At 50.8% G+C, this 19,506-nt stretch overlaps 1 protein-coding gene, 1 long non-coding RNA gene and 1 other non-coding gene across 3 annotated transcripts in view; 2 read left to right on the plus strand and 1 right to left on the minus strand.

The window, feature by feature from the left end:
* LOC144098613 (uncharacterized) overlaps positions 1–19,506 on the plus strand; it is a 74,235-nt gene that overhangs the window by 34,685 nt on the left and 20,044 nt on the right. The gene's annotated exons all lie outside the window — the stretch shown is intronic.
* Positions 1,039–2,580, plus strand: LOC144098609 (uncharacterized). The gene has a single exon (XM_077631388.1). It carries the CDS (start codon positions 1,241–1,243, stop codon positions 2,309–2,311), a length of 1,071 nt encoding a protein of 356 aa, XP_077487514.1. The 5' UTR covers positions 1,039–1,240; the 3' UTR covers positions 2,312–2,580.
* TRNAS-GCU (transfer RNA serine (anticodon GCU)) lies at positions 11,564–11,635 on the minus strand. Its single transcript has one exon. It is a non-coding gene; the product is annotated as a tRNA-Ser (tRNA).

Here is a 19,506-nt window from a genome sequence, read left to right on the forward strand (position 1 = left end):
CTCGCTTCCAGGACTGCTGTCGACGCGAACATGGATTTGCAGCCGCGGTGGCTCAGTGGTTAGGGCGCTCGACTACTGATCCGGAGTTCCCGGGTTCGAACCCGACCGCGGCGGCTGCGTTCTTATGGAGGAAAAACGCTAAGGCGCCCGTGTGCTGTGCGATGTCAGTGCACGTTAAAGATCCCCAGGTGGTCGAAATTATTCCGGAGCCCTCCACTACGGCACCTCTCTCATCCTTTCATCTTTCACTCCCTCCTTTATCCCTTCCCTTACGGCGCGGTTCAGGTGTCCAACGAATATGAGACAGATACGGCGCCATTTCCTTTCCCCCAAAAACCAATTATTATTATTAAGCTTGCGCCAGTGACACACTAAAAAGCAAATGAAACAATCCGCTTATAATGTACACAGTTTGTACCCTCAGCTACCAGACACCTCTCCAAATGAAGTGCGGCTATACGTGCGCGCTTGAAATCGAATCGTACGAATTTTCAAGAGCTGAACGCGGGGAAATTTGTGGCAAGCATTATCTCCGCAAGCACAATGAATGCGATACGGCGATATATTTAGGGCAGTCAGCTTGGTCCGACATTACTCTGCGCGCCAGATACTGTGACTGTGGAACAAATGCGGTTCAAAGTTTTTTTTTTTTTTAGGTGACACGCAGCGAAAAAAATTGCGTACCTTGCCATTGACAAAAAAGTGCGGGGAATAAAAAGCACGTAAGCGGCGAGAGCTTTGAACAATACAGATAGCAGGTATCGACATTCGATTCCCTATCAGCTTGGGATGCCGGTGCGGCATTGCTAGTATCGGTCCCCGTATCATCATCTGAGTGATGTACCTACGCTGGCGCTCCCATTCAGCAGCGCGAGCCAAATGCGCAAGACAGCCGCGTACGAAGGGGACACGTGCTCGCGGAGCGCAAAGGCGGCGCTAGAAACCTATCGCATTATCACGTGCGCGAGAGAGCGCCAATCCAGGATGCGAGAGTGTTCGCGGTCGAGTGACGTGCTCGGCGACTCGCGGGAGAGAAGAGTAGACACCGCGCTGCAGCGGCCAGAAGCCGTGCCAACCGCTCGACGTAGCGGACAGACCCCTGCGAGGAGACGCTTCGCGGAAGGAGTGTGTAGCGCTCGCGGCAGAAGCAGTCGCCGTGCCACGCAGTCGTCCCGTTTTGTTTCCCCACCGGAGTGTGATGTTCAGCGAGTGAGTAAACGCTCGTGTCACGCGGTTTTCCATGCCTGCCGCAACAGAGTTCGCGATGGAAGGCGGCCTTTCCACGGTGGCTGCCGACGGCGCCTTTTCCTTCGACGACTTGTCCCTGGACGAACTGGGAACGGACCTGGACTCGTTCCTCTCCAGCGACAGCGGCAGCCTGGGCCAGGACGGGGACAGTTGTACGACGGCCGCGGGCCACGCTGTTACCGCGGACGTCACCATGCAGCTGCCAGAGTTCGGCATCTTCACCGAGCCGGCGTGCTGCTACCCGCTCTTCTGCGGAGAGTCGTCCGGCGGCCCGGCAGGCAGCGTGTGGCCCACGGGTCACGACTTCCAAAAGTCGGTGGACTTCAGCCCAGACTCCGGCTACGAGGACGCCGCTTCGGCCACTTCATCTTCACCAACTCCCGAGGGCTCCTTCGAAGTGGACTGGTCCGAGGAGCTTGCCGCGGACGGCCTGGACGACTTCGTGGTCCTCGGTGTCGGACTCAAGACCCTCATGTCCAGTTTCAGTGAAGGTGACTCGTTCTTTAGCAGCACCCTGTCTAGTCCCGCCGTTGCCGTGTTACCGCCTCAGCCGCCGCCTCCGCCGCCTCTGACCAGAGGGAGACCGAGCCAGAGCTGGCTTCAGCCGCGGCAACGCGGGGGTCGCAAGCCCAAGGCGAGTGTCCTGGTCGGCTGCCAGACGGCCGGCACGGCGCGGCGGCAAGGTGGCCGAGCGCCGCAGCCGAGTCCCTCCGCTTCGGGAGAGGAAGAGAAGCTGTTCTGCTGTTCCTACCCGGGCTGCAGCAAGGTGTACTCGAAGAGCTCGCACCTCAAGGCCCACCTGCGCCGGCACACGGGCGAGAAGCCGTTCGCGTGCCAGTGGCCCGGCTGCGGGTGGCGCTTCTCGCGCTCCGACGAGCTGGCGCGCCACAAACGCTCTCACTCGGGCATCAAGCCGTACCGCTGCCAGATCTGCGACAAGCGCTTCTCCCGTTCCGACCACCTCGCCAAGCACCTGAAGGTACACCGGAGGGACAAGGTCAACTCGGGGGCACCGCTGACAGCCCGGTCACGGGCGCACGCATCGACCATCGCTCGCGCTTGACCCTCTCATCGACATCGTCACCGTTACCTGCCGTTAATACTCCTGGACTTGACACGCGCGGCCGAGCCGCGCGTCTTTTGTGTTTCGTTGCCATTCCTGCCCAGTGCCAATCTCAGGACCTCTATTTGTGTGGCGGATGATTCCCGCTGGTCAGACGGGTGCGCTTGTGCCGGGCTCGCGCCCACGAACCTCTTGCTGGACCCGGGGCGCCTGGAGAGACGTCTCGGGCCAGGCTAAAATAAAGCGCAGTTCATTTTTCTTCCCCTTAACCTCGCTCTTGTGCACTGTTGTGGGGCTGTACTCGTGTTCGCCCAGCTGTATGCGGCTGTCGCGAACACCGCGTATCGTCACGCGGTTGTCGCTCGGCGCTCATTATCGGCCTTTCTGCCGCGCTATCCGTCCTATTAGTCAGAGGGCCCGGAATTTGCCCGCTGCTGCAGCCGCCGGCCCGACTGGCATGGCGAAAAACTTCCGCGCGGATGCCGCTGTCTAGAGAGCGCTAGTTGGCGCGTGAGACGCCTATAGCACATAAGAGCCCATGCAGCCCGCGTCGCGTGCACACTCAACCAGGATATCCGGAGGAGCGCCAGGCTAATCATGCGCGCGGGAGTCCTTGAAAGCGGTCATTGCTTGCGTTGACTCAGATCGACACATATTACGAAAACCGAACGATACACGTGATCTGCTCACAGCTGTTCCTTTTCTTCTCGCATTAATGCAGCTCAGACGGTGAATTAGTCACGTTTCACTGCCGATTAGGTTCTGTCATCCGTTGTGATCCTGTCACGTTTCCCTAGTGTTAGGCTGTTGTAATCCGCTGAGCTCTTCACTTTTCAGTTCGACATCGGTTTTTGTTAACCGTATTGGTCCGTTACCGCTAGCGAAGGTCGTGCAGGCGCTGAATTAGGGTCAAAGAAACTAAATTCCAATTCTGCTTCAAAGCGCTGCTTCCATTCAGCCGTCGCCTTCAACGCTTCTCCCAGCGCTGCTGTCATAGTTATTTTGTCGAAGTTCAGATCACAAGCAATGCACGCCGCGGCATCATAAATAGGCGCCTGATAGCTCGTGCTATACTTTCACCGCAGCACGTGTGCCTTCCTTCTTTCTCGTTAGTACGTACAGGCTCGACAAGAGGCCGCGCTTACGTCTGCTTCCTGTTTTGTTGGGAACTATCAGCGTCTAACAGGTGCAGCAAACAGCGCTCACTTGTATCTGTCCTTCTGTGGATTTCGCACCCGCAGGTAACAGGAACGCGACAGTGAGGCTCGCCTTTGAAGAAAATGGTTTCAGAATAGTTTGGGCACCTTAACGCCATCGTGCTTTTCCTGGTGTTGCCTGCAGACGCGAAATCGCGACGAGTGAGACGCACTGTACCGGGTCGTTAAATAGGAACACGGAGGTCAGAGCGTCAGCGCAGAGGGTTCTTCTCAGCAAGTCGCCGTAAAGTGCAAAGCGCATCTGCGTTTCGAAGAGGCTTCCAAGTGCATTAAAGAACATGTAAAAGCACTGTCGTTAACAGAACTTCAGCACCACGGCAACGGTAACTGCGCGATGAAAAATCGCGTTTTAAACAGATGATCATGACGCCGTTTTGTTCGCACTTCTTATCGTGCAGACTCGGGCATGCACACTTTATATCTCGACCGTAAAAAATTGGGCATTCGGTAACCAACTTTAGTAGTAAATCAACAGTAGCGAGATGCCCATACTGGGGGCGCCATCGCAGCGGGTTATCTGCATTTCAACTGCAGCAAAATGCGCAAGATTGCTTGGTCTTTTGTACTGACCGGCTAAAGGTTTGTTTCCCGGTTTCTACAAGAAAAAGCGCACAGTCACTGAGCAGGTCCTCTAGCAATGACTATTACAAGGTGGTGCTATTAAAAGCAGAAAAGAAACACTTCCATTAACAAGGTCGGTTAACAAGGTTATATCAGCGCAGCAGGTGTTGACATGCGCTATGTGTATTTAAAGGCAGGACAGATATGAAAAAAAAATAATGGTAACGTATTAAAACAAACCGCTAGATAATGGCCAACGTGTATCGGTGCCGTATCTTGCATAACGTTTCGAAATGCGGTGAGCAAAAGTTTTGCTTAGGCTTGCAAAGAGAACACAAGACAGGCGGCATTGGTAAAGCAAGCCTCGCGACGATGTCATAAAGCAAACTGCCAGTTTCAAGACCTTTCACAGCTGGCGCTAAACTCGGACACAACAACAAATAAATGCTATTTTAGAGAAATAAAAAATATAATTCGTGACAATTATTTCGGATTCTATAGCCCTAATCACTACATACACACCGCGATGCAAATATTTTGTTGGCGAGCCACACGAATTCTGTTATGCGGACGAGAACTATTGCTACAATGGATATAGCTCAGTACATTTACACGAATTCTTTAACTCTGTTACGGTAAGCGAAGTTATTTCTGGTAACCAGGTGTTCGCGAAAACCTCGGCTATTAGCGAATTGCTTTGAAGCACTGCAGCAGCTCAGCGCAAATGTACTGCTACGCCGTAACAGAATGCGAGCACGCATTACCCGTGAGTTTCCAACCATGCGATGTGAACGCTGAATGAGCATTAGGCACTGCTGTCATCGCCAAGGCATACGTCGCGTCATTTGCCTAGTGGATGAACGCAGAAACGATGAAGAATTGTGTCCTGGCTCATACGAAACATGTTACCTTTTTTTCTACCCCAAAGGAATCTAAAAACGGCACTACACAAAGAGGGGGAATCCGAAACTACAACCAGGGGACTTCTACAATACAGAGACGTGACAATTGATTAGGAAGGAATATACACTGAAGTAGAACAGGGAACAAACGAATAACTGGCTCTAATCATCGCCACATTGCTACCTGGCGCTACCGACAAACAAGCAAAAAATAAAATAACCAGGATCTGGGTACATGAGTACAATGGCCGAATTAGGACCGAGCATGAAGCTGTACCAGCATCATCGTGATGACGATGATGGCACAGCTTCATGTTTGATGATCATTCCATGTTTTCTACATGCAAACCTTGCCCCTCTCCGCTCCCACTTTCCCGCTCTTAGCTTTTAATTTTTTTTTTAAGTGAGCGCCTTATCAAGTCCGAAAATAAGATAGAACACGCCGGTAATTGTTTCTTTGCCTCGGCCTTCGCACAAATTCCGGGCTTCGAAACGCTCGTCATGCAGAAAAAAAAAAAATCTGCGCGTGCGCGGCGGGCACCCGCGAATAAAGCTGTTCTTGTCGAGCGCTTCAAGTATGTCCCAAGGCGCGCGTGTCCACCCAGCTGCGTCCGCGCTGTCCGCAAAGCCAGGCGCGAAACCTGACCTTCGCCGATTTAGTCACGCACCGCGGCGTGTTTTGCCAGCGCTGTTCGGAGTCTGCTGCCCATCGCACGGTTCTGCTGCCTACCCTGGGAGGAGGTAACTCATAAAAGAAGGATTGCGTCCGTCAGCTGATTTGAAAAATCGCCAACTAAAGTCACTGCCCCGCAGCGTGCCGACAATATGACCACGTAGTCGAGGCTTGCGAGGAAACGTGCCGGACTGTCGGTTTGAGTTAAAAAAATGAGAGCTATTAAGTTCGTTTAGGGAGTAATTAGTTATCGGCGTACACCTAAGCGCAACCAGATGGCTAAAAAGGTAATCTTGGACAAAGGAGAGCTACTCAGCTTTCTCGGAATCATTGCAGTTCATTCTCCAGGACTCGAACCCTGGACCACCGCCTGTCCAGGGAAGTCGCTCTACCTGCTAAGCTAACCAGGAGATTTTTTTTTTGTTATTAGCAGCTTGGCAACAACTAACTAAGCTACCAGTAGAGCTTGGAGATGACATGCAGGGGGGCAGCCGAATCGATCGCAACTATAAACAGGAACGCTGTTGGAATTTGTTTTGGGAACTACCCAAGCTGGAGTAATTTGAAATTGGGGAATAATTATTTCGGGAATGACTTATTTATATTTGCCCTATATATGCTATGGCAGCGAGAAATTTCTGCTTAACTAGGACTCTTTCACGGCGGTGTGCAAAAAAAAAAAAAGGAAAACGAAACATTGCCCGCGCGACTTAATAACGCGCTTACTGAAAGTTTTTAACGTGCCCTATCTACACATGTTGAGAGAAAAGTCTTCTTTACGCACATGCACTAGAACAGATGTGCTTGCGTATAAATTTACTGCTATGGTGGAAAACCCTTAACTGACAAGACCAATCAATCAATCAATCAATCAATCAATCAATCAATCAATCAATCAATCAATCAATCAATCAATCAATCAATCAATCAATCAATCGATCAATGCAACACCATGGCTTGGAAGAGTGCATTGGTCCGTCTATCAATAATTGGCGTTCATGCGCACTAGTCGAATGTCCAGTTTACATAATGTAGCCAAACCGGTCGCAAACGCTTGTAAAACTGAGATGGCCGTGTAAATAATAATAATAATAATAATAATAATTGGTTTTGAGGGAAAGGAAAAGGCGCAGTATCTGTCTCATATATCGTTGGACACCTGAACCGCGCTGTAAGGGAAGGGATAAATGAGGGGGCGAAAGAAGAAAGGAAGAGAGAGGTGCCGTAGTGGAGGGCTCCGGAATAATTTCGACCACCCGGGGATCTTTAACGTGCACTGACATCGCGCAGCACACGGCCGCCTTAGCGTTTTGACTCCATAAAAACGCAGCCGCCGCGGTCGGGTTCGAACCCGGGAACTCCGGATAAATGCGCTGGTGCCAAATTCTGTATAAGAAGCAAGTATACAAGAAATTTCAGCTTGCGTGGACGGGCCCAGCAATTTGTCGAGACCCAAGCTTTGTCACGGTACCTGCCAATGGGCCCAGCAACAGCGTCTTGCAGAATTGCCTGACTTTTACAAGTGCATTAGGTTATCGTATCCACGTGCAGCAGCTATGAAATTTATGTGTTAAAAGCACAGCGTTTACAAGCCGCTGTCATCTATATCGAGCTACACCAAGATCGTCTATACACAGCCTGGACCTACAGGCAGCCTGGGCTCATCTCGTTGTGCGCGTGCTAGGCACACGTCACAAGAACGCGAATCTGTTATTTCGGAGCTTCGGAGGGGCCCATCTTCGCGGCTGCGTGCCGGCCTCAGCTCTGCTCGCGAGTCCGCCGCCGTTACGTCATCAGTCGTATATGGACAGTCACGGTGCGTTTTATGAAACCTAGAACAAGCCGCCTATATACGCTTCCTTTCCCCGTATAGCCAGGAAGGAACGGTGATGAGACGGATCTCGGAAATAATTTTCTTCAATGGCTTGGAAAGCACGCACCGAGTAATGTGAGATGCTGCGGTGCCGACGAGTGAATAAGTCGCGTCTTCGAAAAAACTTGAGGTACGTGCACAATGGCGAAGACTCTCGGGTTACTCTCAATGCATCCACTACAGTCTTAATCGAGGTCGGTGAACGACAGCAGCTACCACTTCATTTCGACCGCGCCGGCTGCGACTCTTTGTCGCGTCGCGCTGCGACTTCGGTCCGAAAACTGACTTATAATTACGTTGATGTATACTGCCGTCAGCAAAGGACGAGGCGGGCCTTACTGCTGCTGTTCGCCGTAAGCTAAACCTCGTTATAACGAAATTGAAGGGGCTCGGCGATCACTTCGTTATAGCCGGAGCTTCGATATAGCCCGTGCTGACCGAGCTTCCAAGGGGAACCGTCATTCCTTCGTTATATTCATTATTTCGTTATAAGCCGTTTCGTTATAACGAGGCTCGACTGTATCTACATTGTGGGGGGGAAATCCGACTGTGCGGCCTGCCCGTGGCCCCCCCTGCCACCGGATACGGGCCGGTGTAGTTTCGGCTACTAGGCTTTGTTCCGGTGCAACGCACAGCGGTGGGGATGGGCTGGCCGGGGCCCGTCCTCTGGGGATGCAAAACCCCATGGGAGTGGCAGCGACTCCCAAGCGACTGAGTGGGCCAGTCGCGCACGTGAGGTCCGATGCCTGTGCGGAGGCAGGCCTGGTTTCATAATCAGGTTGGACTCACGGAATTGGGCTCAAAAACTGCTCGAAAATCACAAAGCCTCTGCACGCGGGGGCGTGCGTGGCTACCGGCTGGCGCGTCGGTTTCTGGCCACGGAGAGGCCAGGTCCGCGCGGGGGTTTCCAGCAGAAGGGCTCCTTGGGAGCGATGTCCTCGGGGAAGCAGCCAGGGATGGCTGACCGCGGGGCCGTGAGGCTCGAGCGCGGGACGCCGAGGTAAGGGGGACCTTAGTAGGACCGATGCAAAAACCGTCGATGTTGCGGAGTAGCGGTGGAGTAGGCCCGGGTTATCTCACCCTCGGCCAGGTTCTTGGTTTGTGGCCCGGTCAGCCCGGCCCTGAACACTCCCTCCTCAGTAGGTGTGGAGCAAGCCAGGGGAGGAAATAAGTGCATGGCTGGTTGGTTGGAAGCACAGATGGGTCCCTGGGATCCACCACACATACTTCCGGAGTCTGAAAAGCCGCGAAAAACACTCGACGGTTAGTAGCTGGGAGCGTAATGCAAGTCCGAACCGGACCCCTGAAGGTCGTGGAGGAGCCCGAGGCAGCTGCCCCGGGTTAGGATTCCCTGTCTCCGAGTCGGAGCTTGCGTCGTTGGGTGGTCGGGCATCCCGTGAGTGGAGCCGCACCATTGGAGAACATCGACGCCCTCCCTGTCCTGGCCAGACAGGAGTCGAGCGATGATAAAATGAGGGTCAATATCTCGCTGTCCCCATTCCCATCACATTACCCATAACCCTTCCCTCAGTCCCATTCCCACAACCTATGTCCCACCCCCTCCGCTACGTCCCAGGGGAGATCAGGGGAGTCTCCCCGGGCCCGCTCCCCCGGCTGTGGGTCGCTTAGTAGCATTACCCCATTTTTTTATTTTCCCACCTTCGGGTGGCAAAAGCACAACATTGCCTTCGGGCCTTTTCATTTATATTACGATTGGGTTAAGCCTGTGATACTTTAGTGGTACAGGCAGGAGCTCATTGGTTTACGTTTTTTTATGGCAGCTCCACCATACTCTTTGTCCTTTGTATCTACATTGTGTTGTTCAAGGCAGTTCATGCAAACTGGTTCAAGCATCTTCAAGATTAACAGCGGTCTCCAGCGAAAGCACTCATTCCCTGCTGTCGTTGATTGACGTGCTGCAGCCCTACATTCTTAACACGAATACGTCTTTATGGGAGTAAGCTGTCTTCTAGTGCACTCCCTTATATAAAAGGGTGTGCTCTTACTCCCCCTTTACTCCTCTCTGTATAGATTGTAACCCGCTCTTCTTCTACCTCCCCGTCTCATTCGGCTGCTCTGGCCGCTTTCTCACCTTTATGTGCGCCTACATAAAGCTGCTGTTGGCGACATAGGCGAGGACGAAAGACGACAACGACGACAATTTAGTCGCCCGAATATTCTACAGCTATAAAAATTGCAACAGACAGCGCTAGACGCTGTGCGGATAGCCACGTGGTCTGAGGCGTTGAGAAATGGAGCTGCAATATTTGTTCGTGCTCTATTTGCTCCCGCGTTGGTTCGAATCTCGTACGTGGCGCTGGATGGTGGAGCTTTTTTTTTTTTCTGCTGGAAACCATCCGGATAGAAAATTTCTAAATGTTTCGGCAAGTTCGTGCTTCACTTTCGGCTCCAGGTCTGGCTTTAGTTTCGGCGTCGCGATTCGCTGCGGTTTCTTGACGATATTCGTCTGAGTTTCCTAGAATGGGATCTACAAGTACAGCTGAAGTTTGGGCGAGTTGGTAAACATTCATGGTGGGTGAACAGCGCAACAAAGGCGGGACAAAGGCAAGACAAGCGCTGACTAGCAACTTAGTTCATTGAAGAACGAAAAGTGGTAATATATAGTGAACGTAAACAATAAAAACAGAAAAAAACGACAAAAGGTTGGGGGGGGGGGGGGTGGAAACAAGTGACAAGGAAATTCAATATCTGGACTTGCACATGACATAGGTTGCTCCCCCCCTCCCCCACCTTTTGTCGTTTTTTCTGTTTTTATTGTTTACGTTCACTATATATTACCACTTTTCGTTCTTCAATAAACTCAGTTGCTAGTCAGCGCTTGTCTTGCTTTTGTCCCGCTTTTGTTGCGCTGTTCACCCACCATGAATCTACAAGAACTGCGTGCTTAATAGAGGTAGTTGTCCCTTCCTGTCAAAAATAAATAATTTCAGGTCATCAGGAGAGGGAGTTTACTGCGTTAGAAGCCCTCTTTCGGCGAAAACTCGCTATCTGTGCATCTGTGTGGCACCTCCACCTTCCGGGCACCCTTAGAGCCCGGCAGGTTCCTCCTTAGGGGCACCCTTCGGTATAGGGGCACTTCCGGGTTACCGCCGGTAAAAAAAGAAAAATGCACTTCCCACCTACAAGCCTCCACCCACTTCCTCCTTCACCAGCTCACCCACCTCCACCCTCCAGGAGCCTACGCAACAGCGAAATAAAAAAGCAACGGCAAAATCAAGATAAAAGACGCAGTGGGGAGGCGATCATTGTGAAAGCGAAATGTATACAACCAATAGTGCTAATGTAGATTTGTCCGACCACATCGTATGATCGCGTGCGATTTTTTTTTTTTTTTTTGCGGTGAGCTCAACAAGGCTAGCGATTATGACGATGATCATGATCATACACTAGGCGCAATAATCTTCGACGAGGGTGGAGAAAATACTAGTGGCAGTGATTTTGCCAATGGAGACGAGCAAGTGACTTCGTTTCATATGAACGCTTAGTAAGCAATCCAAATTATAGCTGAATAAAATATAAGCGTTATGAGCTAGAAAACAACCGGCTATGCCATCTACAAGAAGGAAGGCTAAGAAAGCTAAAGCTCAGTTTCATGAAAAAATGCGTTAGAGGAACAAGAATAATTTGACAAGATAAAGAAAGCACGGCACGACCGCCATTTTGGGTAGTAAATTACTGACTAACATCGCACTTGTATATTCAAGTTTAGAATGTACTAGTGGCTTACATAACGTGGGCTTTAGAATTTAAAAAACGAGGGCCCCCTTAACGAGTGTTTGCTAAAATAATCTCACATACATGTAAATTAGTTAACTGCGAAGATTGTAGGCGCGTTTTTTCCAGAAAAGTTTGGTTTATGATGGTTTAACGTCCCAAAGCGACTCAGGCTATGAGAGACGCCGTAGTGAAGGGCTCCGGAAATTTCGACCACCTGGGGTTCTTTAACGTGCACCGACATCGCATAGTATATGGGCCTCTAGAATTTCGCTTCCATGGAAATTCGACCGCCGCAGCCGGGATCGAACCCGCGTCTTTCGGGCCAGCAGCCGAACGCTATAACCACTCAGCCACCGCGGCGGCCTGTTTTCCAGAAAATATTAACGATAATTGGCAATATCAACTCCCAGATACTTCTACGAAATCAATTCTTCTATATAGTGCAGAATCACCAGTACATAGCAAGATTAAGAGTTCGAATATTTTTATCGGTTTACATTGAGTCGCATTAGCCAGACATTATGTAAGGTAGTGACAGCAGTAAGGAAACTTCAGAGTCAGCGTATCGCCATCAGAATCATAAAGCTACCTACCGTCTCCTGCAGGGCAAAGGCCTCTCCCATATCCCTCGAATTAACCCTGTCTTCTGCCAGTTGCGGCCGCCTTATTCCCGCAAACTTCTTTATTCGTCCCCTTCTGCGCTTGTCTTCTCTTGGAATCTACTGTGTCACCCTTAAGGACTATCGGTTATTTCGTCTTCGCAATAATATGCCCTGCCCATGCCCATTACTTATTTCCACTAGGATATCATTAACTGGCCTCTGTTCCCTGACCCACTCCCATGGCTCGCTGGGCTGTGATCACGGCTAAGATAGCCGCGGTGACTCAGTGGTTACGGTGCTCGGCTACTAACCCGAAAGACGCGGGTTCGATCCCGGCCGCGGCGGTAGGATCTCGATGGAGGCGAAATGCTAGAGGCCTGTGTACTGTGCGATGTCGGTGCACGTTAAAGAACCCCAGGTGGTTGGAATTTCCGGAGCCCTTCGTTACGGCGTCCCTCATAGCCCGAATCGTTTTGGGACGTTAAACCCCAATAAACAAAACCATAAGCCGTATCTCAGCATAAACATCATCTGAGAAAGGTCACCTTCTCTGGGCTGTTCTGCGGTGTGCTGTTCTGCGAAGGCCCATTCACAAAATCGGCTTCAAGCAAACAAGTGGGCGTTCTTTGTGTTGTTGTTTTTTTTTCTCTGAGCGTTGGTTTGTCCGCAGGCGTGTCGTACGACTTCGTAAGGCCATACTAAGTACGAGACGTTAAAGTCGGCGTACTTCAGGTGAGGCCGATAAGATGACGTCACACTGCCTCTGACTGTCAGGGAAACTCCGCAACCGCGAAGGCCATTGCATGCGGCCTGGAAAGATTCAGGGAAATGTTGCTGACACGTTCCCCATACCGTTGCGTAAGCGCGTTCTATATAGAGGGTCTGACCCACATACGCGAATCTTGCTCGTCCTCATGTCCGCAGTATCTCTATTGTTCACACTGGGATCCAAAGGCCCAAGAATGTGAGTGGTGAGTTTGTACGTTTGCGATAACTGCGCTACCTTTCTCTTTATCGGTCAATGTGCGCGCGATAACTCGCGTCTGACACAGTTTTTGATGTAACATTGAGATGTATAACACTGCATATTGCACAGATATCTGCGTCGCATGAAATCGCGTCATCCCGACTCTCGGTCATGTTCACAGTCGCAAGTTATCGCCGTTCGGCCGCGATTTGTTTCTTTTTTTCGTATAATGAATCGCGACAAGGTCGCCGTGGTGATTTTTCCATATTCCATGCAATCAAACATTGCACGACACTTCGCTCAACCGTATATTGCACTAGCTGGCCTTAATTGATCCCCGAGAGCCTCAAATCGCGACGCTTCTACATGCAGCATGCTTGGAGTGTAAAAGTGTGCCGATGTTTACTGCCAGTTATCACTAGTGCGGAGCTCCCGGGAGCATGCCGGTTTTCCATATGGTGAACAATCTTTCCCCTGGTCAGGGGATCGGCCGCTCTTGAGTGAAATTATTTGCAAAAATAGGTCTTTCAGCCGGAACCCGTGTAGACAAAACATGTTAGCCATGACGCGCCTTGGCCAAGCAACCTTTCCACCATTGAAATAAGATCATAATCATCATCATTTGTGGCAAAAAAATTGACGCAGGCTCGTCGCAATTCTGCCGACACATAATTTAGAGCGAACGCTGCTTTTCTGCAATTCTTTACACGCAGTTCTTTCTGCAATTCTTACATATTTCTTTCTGCAGCGCCATCTGTCTGTACTATTCTTAGATCAGGCTGCGCAGCTGTTGATCACGTGGTACGGAGCAGTGTCGGAGAGGAGTCGGCGCGACGGCGGATGCGGCGGAGGAGCGCGCGCAAGCTGTCACATTGCAATCACGTGACTGTGACGTAGTAGTGCCACCTGCGCTCCGCTATAGTGCCTAGAATATACTGACCAGTATATTCTAGGCACTGTAGCTCCGCTGTCTCCCAAGGCCGTTTTTCATACCGGCATGACCTTGAACGAGAACGGGAAGAGTAGATGCTCTCGCTCTAAAAATTATTAATAATAATAATAATTGGTTTTTGAGGAAAGGAAATGGCGCAGTATCTGTCTCATATATCGTTGGACACCTGAACCGCGCCGTAAGGGAAGGGATAAGGGAGGGAGTGAAAGAAGAAAGAAAGGAAGAGGTGCCCGTAGTGGAGGGCTCCGGAATAATTTCGACCACCTGGGGATCTTTAACGTGCACTGACATCGCACAGAACACGGGCGCCTTAGGGTTTTTCCTCCATAAAAACGCAGCCGCCGCGGTCGGGTTCGAACCCGGGAACTCCGGATCAGTAGTCGAGCGCCCTAACCACTGAGCCACCGCGGCGGGGCCTCTAAAAATTGTTGTATAGAGCCCTCCACTACGGCACCTATTCTTCCTTTCTTCTTTCACTCCCTCCTTTGTCCCTTCCCTTACGGCGCGGTTCAGGTGTCCAAAGATATATGAGACAGATACTGCGCCATTTCCTTTCCCCAAAAACCAATTATTATTATTATTAAAATAGGAAAAATGAGGTCTCAGCCGTGACCCGGGTTAAGAAACAGAGACTGCGCGCTCCACGATAGCGGTCGCACTCAACCTAAACTTGAAAAATAATTGCTTCTGAGAAAAGGAAAGGGCGCAGTAACTGTCTCACTTCTCGGTGGACATTCAAACTGCGCCGTGAACAAAGGAAGGGAGATAAGTAACAAATATATAAGCAGGTGTCATAGTGGATGGCGTCTTTTGTGTGTCGCCTCCATCGATACATTGCTGCCGACCAAACTTAATTTAGTAATTTTTAATGAAGGGAAATGGCGAAGTAACTGACACCTCAACCACGCCGTGAGGGAACGGAGGAAGGCGGGTGTGAGAGAAGAGAGAAAAGGGCGCCGCAGTGGGGGGCTCCGAAGTAATTTCGACCGGGTCTTCTTAAATCCCGCCATACTACTAAAACACGTGGACCCTACATTCACGGGCAGATGCAAATTCTGCGGGCAGTATGCTGACCTATACCACATTGTGTTGGCCTGCAAGTACAATACACATATAGCCGTTATAAGTCAGCCAACTAGGGAGGGCTGGGAGGCGGCCCTGTCCAGCTCGGACCTGGAGGCCCAGCGGGCCCTGGTCCGGAGGCCACGGGCTTCAGCGGCGGCCAATGGCGTCCCGGAATAGGGACTGCCACCCAGCGCAACAACCATCCCCACCTCCCATTCCCAATTTAGTACAGTGCAGCAATAAATGTTTCCTCCTCCTCCTCCTCCACCACCACCTGGGGATCTTTGACGTGCACTGACACCGCACGGTACATGGGTGCCTTTTTGTGCTTCGCCTTCATCGAAATGCGACCGCCGCGGCTAGGATCGAACCCGCATCTTTCGGCTCATCAATCAACTTAGCACCATAACCACTTAGCCACCGCGGCGGCCTGGAAGGGATAAATGTGAAGTACCCTTGTGAAGCACCCTTGCGAGCAATGCGTGCAAGGTATCGTGACAGATGCACGGGAAAAATAATCGAGGCTCTCAAGATCGGAAGCGTGGGGAATTCGTGCGTCAGCACCGCTTCAATTGCACTGCCGCACAAGGAGCTGGCACTTCTGGGGGAATCTGAACTACTGTATTGCTCTTATCATTAGCCTTTGTTCTTGTTGTTTTTTGTTGTCGGCGCGTATGTTCTGAATCTCTTTCGTGTCATCTATGCATTTATACATGATGTCGCAGAAATAAATATTCAATTGTTAGTCAGCGCTGTGTTCGTCTCGTTAATCGTGTGTGTATGAGATAGCGCTGTTCGCTCCATGATGCTCGTTTGAAGGGCATTTGCTTCTTAGTTCCTCAGTTGTATCCGATTAAAGAACCACTGAACTCATTGCCTACAAAACACTCGTGAGGTACGAATATAATCGGAGGCAACTCAAAAACGCAGCGTTGTATACGTCCCCTCAAAGGAGGCCTTACAGCCAATGGCGGCGACCAGTTCTCGTGACGTCGCAGTTAATCCACTAGCACCTGCCTCCGTGAGATAAGATTAATCACGACGCCATGGCAATCTGTTGGCTGGACTGCATTGGTATTGGCCGGAGTGCCTTCTTTGAAGGGTATTTGCCGCTGCGTTCTTGAGATTTATCCGACTATGAATTATCGTCTTCAATTTGGAATCACCGTTTTCAAATTCTAAAAAACCGCCTCGAGTTCCTACAGAATGAGACATCCCGTTACATCATTTTCAACAACAACAGAACATCTCTTGCGTCTGACAGCAAGCTAACCTTATCTCTTGCTGATCGGCTGGTAGACGCAATATTCATAGTGTAATATTTTTTCACAAAATATTTCATAAAATGCCCCACCAGAAGCGCCTACTTTGTCAGCCTCGTACCAACATTTCTTTTAGAACCGATAACTTGCAAAGTTTTTCTCCCACCAGCGAGTACAGCTTCGCTTTATTCCTCACCGTTACTTGATAGCCATTCGATCATGGAACGAATTCCCTGACTCGGTCTTTACCATAACCAACCATAAAAAAAATTCACTGTGCGGTCACTGGAATTTTTAAGTGTTTCTAATTGCCATTTTTGTGATTTATTCGTTCTGTCGTCACCGATGAAGATGACGCAGAAACTTGAAATAGCTTATATGCATAGCAAGCGGCCTCTCAAAGCTAGCTCAGACGACTGCTTTTACGCTTTCGCAGGCATATCGATACGCGCATGTTCGATCACCTGATACCAGTAGATAAAGAAAGAAAAAAAGAAAGAAAGATCAATTAATTAAGCGATTGATTAGAATGAGCACACATGGCGCAAAGCTTGCTCTTCTTTCACCAATTATTCGTTCATCTACCACCAGTGAACATGTACTATTTCCTTTCTAACCACCTGACCGCGCGATCAAGACTGTGCACCTTCTGTTCATAAAAATTGGCAAGACAGAACAGCCGATGTGAGGTCGGTCGTAAGCGTGACTGAAACACGCATCAAGTTCCCCGTCGCGAGTAAAGCGCTGCCACTCTTCACACAAATGTGTAAAAACTTTTTGTTGCAACGAACATGCCACAAACTTCTAACTCTTGGACTGCAGGGACAATCGGTCGGCATCAAATACGAGGGTCATAGACCTGTTCTCGATGAGATAACGTATGCTTGAGCAACCCCTGGTAGGCTGTCCCGCCCAACGTTCTAAAAAGTATCGAGTCCGTTCTCAGTGTCGAGAAGTATTCTTTTCAAGAAGCGCTTTTGTTATCCGGGGTACGCTTCTGGCAACCTTGTCTCCTCGCAGGCCTGGCGTTGTCATCCACCCTTCATTACGCTGTGCATTTTGGCAGTGATGCAACCTCGTGCGTACAACCAGGAAGCTCTAACGCGAACAGAGGCCACGGTCCAGCACAGCGCTAGAATGAACGACGAGGAAGACCTTGCATTCATTGTGCCGACACAGACGCTTGGCAGCGAAACGGATATACCTCGCTCGCGAAGGCGAGACTGCGGCGCGTATTCGATCTCGTTCCGGGCCCGCATGCGAACGCCGACCACTGTCAGGGTTGGAGGAGGCCTTGCGGAGTGAGGGCTTCGTTGTTGTCATCCTTTCGTAGCACGCTGAGTCACCCTGTCTCGCACTGCCGAGGCTTGATTTACGGCGGCGACGTTAGTGAGCGGTCGGACGAGCCCTCTTCCTCATTCCACCGTCTCCGACCGCACGTCACCCTCCGCGTGCAGTTAGCGGTGAGTGTTCACTGCCTGACGTTGGCAGTTGGCTCACACCGGCGGCGCTGCTGACAACGAAGCGAGAAGCGGAAGGCCGACGCTGTTTGCGAACTTGAAATTTCGAAACGAGCAGAGCACAACGTGATCTCCCGTCTAGAGTGGAGAAAACAAGCGCATGGCTCTTCGCGTCGCTGTCGGCGCGTGCAAGGGTTGCATTTTTTACAGCGAGAGCCGCATGTAGAGGACTTGCTCCGTTGTAGCCGTCGTCGCTATTGAGTGTTGCAGCCCAAAATTACAGCGTTCACCTCTGGGTTAGTCTGAAAGTAGGCCAATGAGAATGCAGACTCATGCGTATGCGGGCTTACGGTAACATGGTTGCTAAGTTCTGACAAAAGTTAGCCGGCAGTGTCCATTTGTGGCGCTGTCAAATAGCTGCGAAAAGCTGGCGGGGTGTACGATCTGGAAACTCCGCCTGACACCTCCGGGTTAGAGTGCCAATATTCACAGCAGACCCAGAGGCGATGACATCGAGGCATTCCAAATGCTCGATCGCTCAATTAGGAGGCAGACCAGGATCAAGAAGGGCTACGAATCTGGCGGCAGTGAGGCGGAGGATTGGAACGGCCAGCAGAAGGTAGTTTCTGCTGGAGGCCTATATAGGATTGAAAAGTGTCAGTCAGAGTTGGAGAGCAGACTGATGCGGAGGAAATGCGATAGCATTCTTCTTTCATTCGCTCGCAAATCTGTTCCAGTTCCGATTCTATCCCAATTATGATTCTGCTCCACATCTGAGTCCATTCTCTTTCATTCCAAAATATATTCCCGCTCTGATTCTATTTCAACTGAAAAAAAAAACGGTTTTAGGAGAAACGAAATGGCACAGTATCTGTCTCACATCTCGGTGGATACCCGAACCGCGCCGTAATGGAAGGGACAAAGGAGGGAGTGAAAGAAGAAAGGAAGAGAGAGGTGCCGTAGTGGAGGGCTCCGGAATAATTTCGACCACCTGGGGATCTTTAACGTGCACTGACATCGCACAGCACACGGGCGCCTTAGCGTTTCGCCTCCATCGCAACGCAGCCGCCGCGGTCGGGTTCGAACCCGGGAACTCCGGATCAGTAGTCGAGCGCCCTAACCACTGAGCCACCGCGGCGATTATTGATTACAAACGTCTTTATTTCTTCAATGTTCTCCGAACATGTGGGTGGACCGCCTAGTCCGGTAGTCCACTGGCTGCTGCTGCTGCGCTGGCCCTCCCCACCAGCCAGTGCTGACGGTCAGGATCATCGCTGAGCAGAATAGCCTCCCACTGCTCCTCCGAGGGGTTGGGAATGGGGTCAACTAAGGGATTATATTGGCATGCCCACACCATATGGTAGAGGTTAGCTACCGCTCCACAATGTGGACACTGTGGAGAGTATAGTGTAGGGTACCACTGGTGTAATTTAGCTGGTGTTGGGTAGGTGTTGGTTTGTAGTCTCCTAAGGGTGTTCTCTTCTAACTTGTTGAGGGATTTGTGTGGTGTTGGGTACTCCTTTCTGGCTGTTCTGTATGGCGCAAGATTGTCAGCATACACTGCTAAGCCTATTAGGTCGCGGCACCCTTCATGGTCATCAGGGGGAGACGTCCGGTATAGAAGAGCTCGGGCATGCCTGTGGGCGGCTTCGTTTCCTCCTGGTAGTTCCAGGTGACCGGGGAACCAGATTACTGAGACCTGGTTGGGTGGATGCTTAGTCAGCAATGACAACCCTGACTTGTGAATTAATCCGTTATTGAAGTTTCGACAGGCGTTCTGGGAATCAGTGAGCACAACGGCGTTGGGGTTAGATGCTACAGCTAATGCAATAGCTGCCTCCTCTGCGTGAGTGGGGTTAGATGTTTTCACCGAGGCGCAGTTCACCATCGACCCTGAAGGCGTTGAGACCACAATAGTCATGA

The sequence above is a fragment of the Amblyomma americanum genome, chromosome 7, assembly GCF_052857255.1.
Source record: "Amblyomma americanum isolate KBUSLIRL-KWMA chromosome 7, ASM5285725v1, whole genome shotgun sequence".
Taxonomy (NCBI): Eukaryota; Metazoa; Arthropoda; class Arachnida; order Ixodida; family Ixodidae; genus Amblyomma; species Amblyomma americanum.

Bases quoted from the DNA above. Each gene is read 5' to 3' on its own strand.
- LOC144098609 (XM_077631388.1), top strand. From the start codon at position 1,241: ATGCCTGCCGCAACAGAGTTCGCGATGGAAGGCGGCCTTTCCACGGTG.